At 45.2% G+C, this 4848-nt stretch overlaps 1 protein-coding gene across 8 annotated transcripts; it reads left to right on the plus strand.

The window, feature by feature from the left end:
* The first annotated feature begins 288 nt into the window (after positions 1–288).
* Positions 289–4621, plus strand: LOC147615264 (putative splicing factor 3A subunit 1). 8 transcript variants are annotated; one of them, XR_015262796.1, is made up of 6 exons: positions 289–412; positions 741–3027; positions 3183–3482; positions 3632–3694; positions 3796–3871; positions 3981–4621. XR_015262796.1 is itself a non-coding variant. In XM_086779343.1 (4 exons), exons 2-3 carry the CDS (start codon positions 844–846, stop codon positions 3456–3458), a joined length of 2460 nt encoding a protein of 819 aa, XP_086635469.1. In that variant the 5' UTR covers positions 289–412; positions 741–843; the 3' UTR covers positions 3459–3482; positions 3632–3775. The 8 variants fall into 8 exon arrangements, 2 of the variants coding, with proteins under 2 accessions (XP_086635469.1, XP_086635468.1); XR_015262794.1 differs by having other exon boundaries at positions 3183–3528; positions 3981–4420; XR_015262795.1 differs by having other exon boundaries at positions 3183–3528; positions 3796–3857; positions 3981–4420.
* Positions 4622–4848: the final 227 nt, after the last annotated feature.

Raw genomic sequence — 4848 nt, forward strand, 5'->3', positions numbered from 1 at the left:
AAGATGGCGGACGTCCAACCCCTTATCTATTACATATTAACCATGGACAACCAAGGCACAAGGAGAGGAGAGGAGAGAAAAGCGAACTCCTAGATTTCTAAAAAATAAGAGGAAAAAATCTTTTCGATTGACCCTTTGTATTCCGGCTTCCATTCAAGCGTTTTGCTTCTTAATGTCTTTTAGCAGAAGCGACGTGCGAGTTGAGTACTAGTTTTCTCAAATTTGAAAAATCTGCAAAATGTAGGGCATTTAATAGTTAAAAAGTTTGCAATGTCAAGTTTTGTGATTAAAGGGTAAAAAAACAATAAAGAAGAAGAAAGAACGCCTTGAATAAATAAACGAAAAAAGAACGTATAAACAGAGAAGAAGGAAAAGGAGAGTCTTAAAGCTAAGGTCGAGCTTGTAACCTCAGGTAAGTGATCTTCTGTGTGTCTTCATAGTTATATAACCCTCGTTCTTACCCTGTTTCATATAATCAAACTGTTTGTTGATTTGGCTCTCTGGCTTTTTTTGCAAGATTAATTAGGGTTTGGTCATTTTTGGTCACGGGATTGCGGTTAGGGTTTTGTGCATGGGGTGTCATTGGGTTTGTGACAGTTCAATCAGGTTTTTTGTTGTTTAAACAGGGCTTAATGCCTTCTGGTAGGGTTTCCCGTTTTGATTTTTGGGTTTGATTATATCTTTAGCCATGGCATAAGTAGTAAGTTTTTTGTGTTACCGTTCAAATTAATGTGTTCCAGAGTTCAGGTGCCATGCCCAGTTGCTCAGACTGAAGAGGACAGCCTTCTGCGAGGAATTAGGGTTTCGTTCATTCATCAGAGTTTGTTTGCAGCATCGCCAGCCATGCCTAGTATCTTGGGGGTGCCCGCCCTTCCTGCTCCTCCCCCAGGAGGCATCTCTGGCCCCTTGCCTGAGGCCCAGCTTGCTGCTGATGAGATCGCCGCGGATGAGAAGGAAAATGGCTCAGAGTCCCCGCCGCCTCCAGCCACCCCCATTTCTGTCGCAACACACACCAAAACCATTGGTATTATCCACCCCCCTCCAGATATAAGAAGCATTGTGGACAAGACCGCCCAGTTTGTGGCCCGAAATGGTCCTGAATTCGAGAAGCGGATCCTAGCAAATGGCAGGAACAATGTTAAGTTCAATTTTTTGAATCCTAGTGACCCTTACCATGCTTATTACCAGCACAGGGTTTCAGAAATGAGGGCTCAAGTGCAGAATCCATCGCAGGCTCCTACTTTGCCTGCTGATGCAGCCCCACCTCCGGGCACAGGTGGTCCTCCTGGGGAGTCAGCGGTTGCAGTGCCTGCCTTAAGGGAAGCCCCGGAAGCTGTGAAGTTTGAAGTAGCCAAACCCATCACCAAGGTCCTAGAGCCTCCGGAATCTGAGCAGTACACAGTGAGGCTTCCTGAAGGCATCACTGGCACAGAACTGGACATAATCAAGCTCACTGCGCAGTTTGTGGCTCGCAATGGAAGGACTTTTCTTCATGGACTTACGCACAGGGAGGTTCAAAATCAAACTTTTGCCTTTTTGAAGCCAACTCACAGTATGTTCACATTTTTTACAGCACTTGCTGATGCTTACTCTAAGGTCCTAATGCCTCAAAAAGGGATTGTTGAGAAACTGAGGAGAGATAATTTGAACCGGACTACTGTTTTAGAACAGTGTTTGCACAGGTTGGAATGGGAAAAGTCTCAGGAGAGGGCACGCCAAAAGGCAGAAGATGAGGTGGAACATGAAAGGGTGCAGATGGCTTTGATTGACTGGCATGATTTTGTGGTGGTGGAGACAATTGAGTTTGCAGATGATGAAGATGAGGAGTTACCAAAACCTATGACTCTTGAGGAAGTCATTAGACGAAGTAAAGCCTTGACTCTCGAGGAAGATGAGCAGATTGCAGATGCAGGAAAAGATGTAGAGATGGAGATGGATGAAGAAGAGGTGCAGCTTGTCGAAGAGAGTATGAAGGCTGCATCCCTGGAAGAGGCAGGCAGTAAGGCTGAAGAACCAGCTGTGATGCATGTACTTCCTCCTACTGATGATTCCGAGCCTCCGATGCGGATAGTAAAGAACTGGAAAAGACCTGAGGAGAGGCTTCCTGCCGAGAGAGATCCAACAAAGTTTGTGGTCTCTCCTATCATTGGGGAGTTGATTCCAATCAATGAAATGGCAGAGCATATGCGCATTTCCCTCATTGATCCAAAGTATAAGGAGCAGAAGGAGCGGATGATGGCAAAGCTGAGGGAAACCACTTTGGCAACTGATGATGAGATCTCTCGCAATATAGTAGGGTTGGCTCGTACTAGACCTGATATCTTTGGTACCACTGAAGAGGAGGTTTCAAATGCAGTGAAGGCAGAGATAGAGAAGAAGAAGGAAGAACCAAAGCAGGTTATCTGGGATGGCCATACAGGAAGTATCAGTCGCACTGCAAATCAAGCCATGGCCCAGACGATGAACATTGATGAGCAAGCAACCACAGTAAACATAATTGGGGGTCCTCTTCCTGGTGCCATGGCTCCACCAAAGCTTGCACCTCCTCCAGTAAGGCCTCTTCCCCCTCCTCCAGGGTTGGCTTTAAATATTCCTCGTCCTCCCCAGACGACTGGGCAGCCATCTGTCACAATGCCTCCCCCCAGCATGCCCCCTCTCCCTGTACCTAGACCAGCGATTCTCCCAACGCCTCCACCACTTCGTCCGCCTCTGCCTGTACCAATGGTAAACAGACCTCCACCGCCTCCACCTATGGCTGTAACAACGCCTTCAATGGTGTCAGCTGCGCCTCCGCTTCCCCCATATCCTAACCTTCCACCACAACCGCGCCCACCACTGTACCCACAGCACATGCCTCCATCCATGCCATCCATGTCGCTTGTACCACCTCCCCCTCCTCCTCAAGGTATGCCTCCCCCTCCTCCTCCAGAAGAGGCTCCTCCTCCTCCACCGGAAGAACCAGAACCAAAGAGGCAGAAGCTGGATGACATGCTCATTCCAGAGGACCAGTTCCTTGCACAGCATCCGGTAACAAACCTTTCATGGAAGTGCTCTCCTGACATTTTCATGAAAATTGACCACGCTTTTTTTCACATTTTGAGCATTGGGGCAGGGAAGAATTTGGGTGTTCTTATGCTTTTACTTCGCAACTCAAAAGTTCTGTATTGCCTGTTTATGCACAGGGAGCCGTTCGCATTGTGGTGGCGGTGCCTTTGGTGGAAGGCGAAGGAAATTTGAAAGGACAGATGCTGGATGTTACTATCCACTCTCTGTCAGAGACCATCTTGAGCTTGAAGGAGAAAATTTCGGGTGAAATTGCTCTTCCTGCAAACAAACAGAAGCTCAGTGGAAGAGGAGGGTTCTTCTTCAAGGATAACCTTTCGCTTGCTCACTACAATGTGGGACCAGGCGAAACCCTTACCTTAGCTTTGAGAGAGCGTGGTGGTAGAAAACGCTAATTTAGTGTTTTTGGTTTTCTGATGGTGGGTTGAGCATCAGCCATCAAAACATTAGTCTATTCCTTTGAGAGTAAGCTGTAGTAGGATCTATTTTACTCTTTGGCATACATACATGTTATATATAAGGTTTCATGAATTTGAAAACAATTGAAGTTGGGCCACTTCCTTTTCAGCTTCTGCAAGCATGTGCAGTGGTGTTGGATTAGAGCTCTGCTACATGGAGAAACAAGCCATGGGTATCATTGCTTTAAAACTTTCCATGTTGATAACATTCTCTTCATGAGATCACGAGGTAAAGGGTTTGCATTTCTGTATGACTCTTGGTTTTGAGGTGCAGAATTGAAGTCCAGCAGGAACACGGTCTCAGTTCCAGGTTGACAAAGCAGAAAAGCACTGCAGGTTCATGGTGTTTGGTAAATTTTGGGCTGTTTAGGTGCTCTTTATTTTCATAAACAATCTATTTTAGTTTTGGTGGCAGAATTGGGCTGCATGTCTTGTCTGACAAAGCAGAACACTGTGCAGGTTCAAGGTGCTTGGTAACTAGCTCCTCTTTTGTTTTTTGAAAATCAAGCATACCAGCTTCCTTAGGGCAAGTGTTTGAATGTAGGCTATTGGCTATGCTGAATATATTTAGCTGTCCATGCTTGTGTGGTTGGCAATCATTTATGGAGCCTACTTGAACCTTAAACATGTTCAAATCTCAGCTACTTGGAATGGTGGCCATGCTTTTCTACTCACGCAGTCAAAGAGTGAGTGAGACCAAAATTCTGCTGAGGGGGGACAGAAAGGGAGTAAGGGTCTGCATTTCAATAGTCTGTAGATGGTTGGCTTGGTTTCACGAAACCTGCTTCAATTGGATATCATAGTACAATTTTAATTTTGGCACTGCAAATGGTATGTATTGGAAGTATCTTTTTAGGGTATTCCCCTCATGGAGTATAGTTGGGTATATTGTGCTTGTCCAACGTTTGTTCTGGTTGGCTTAAATATTCCATCTTTGGAGCCTTATAAAAAGCCAGAGTACGAAACCTATGCACTAGGCTAGGCTTGGACTTAGTCCTGATCAACAATTCTTGGATGGACTGATTATTTCAGATGTTTCAAGGCATTTGTACTTGGTAAGCAACACAAATTATGAGCTACAAGCCAATAGCCATGCATGATAGCTCTCTCTCTCTCTCTTTCTCTCTTTCTCTTTCTCTCTCTCTCTCTCTCTCTCTCTCTCTCTCTCTAAACTATGCACTCAAGTACTTTAGGCCAATAGAAATCAATTGTCTAGCAATGAAAACATAATCTGGGTAGATCCACATCTTTCTTCAGCTAAGGAAGTTCTCATCATTATAGATTCCCTTTTCAAGAATAAAAATTGTATCGTCGTCTTTTTGAATAA

The sequence above is a fragment of the Cibotium barometz genome, chromosome 40, assembly GCF_041138505.1.
Source record: "Cibotium barometz isolate CiBa-2024 chromosome 40, ASM4113850v1, whole genome shotgun sequence".
NCBI classification, from domain to species: domain Eukaryota; kingdom Viridiplantae; phylum Streptophyta; class Polypodiopsida; order Cyatheales; family Cibotiaceae; genus Cibotium; species Cibotium barometz.

What these genes read in the sequence shown, in the direction of transcription:
- LOC147615264 (XM_086779343.1), top strand. Translation starts at nt 844, where the DNA reads ATGCCTAGTATCTTGGGGGTGCCCGCCCTTCCTGCTCCTCCCCCAGGA. An exon ending in AGTTCCTTGCACAGCATCCG is followed by an intron (nt 3,028 to 3,182) that starts GTAACAAACCTT and finishes GTTTATGCACAG; the next exon opens with GGAGCCGTTCGCATTGTGGT.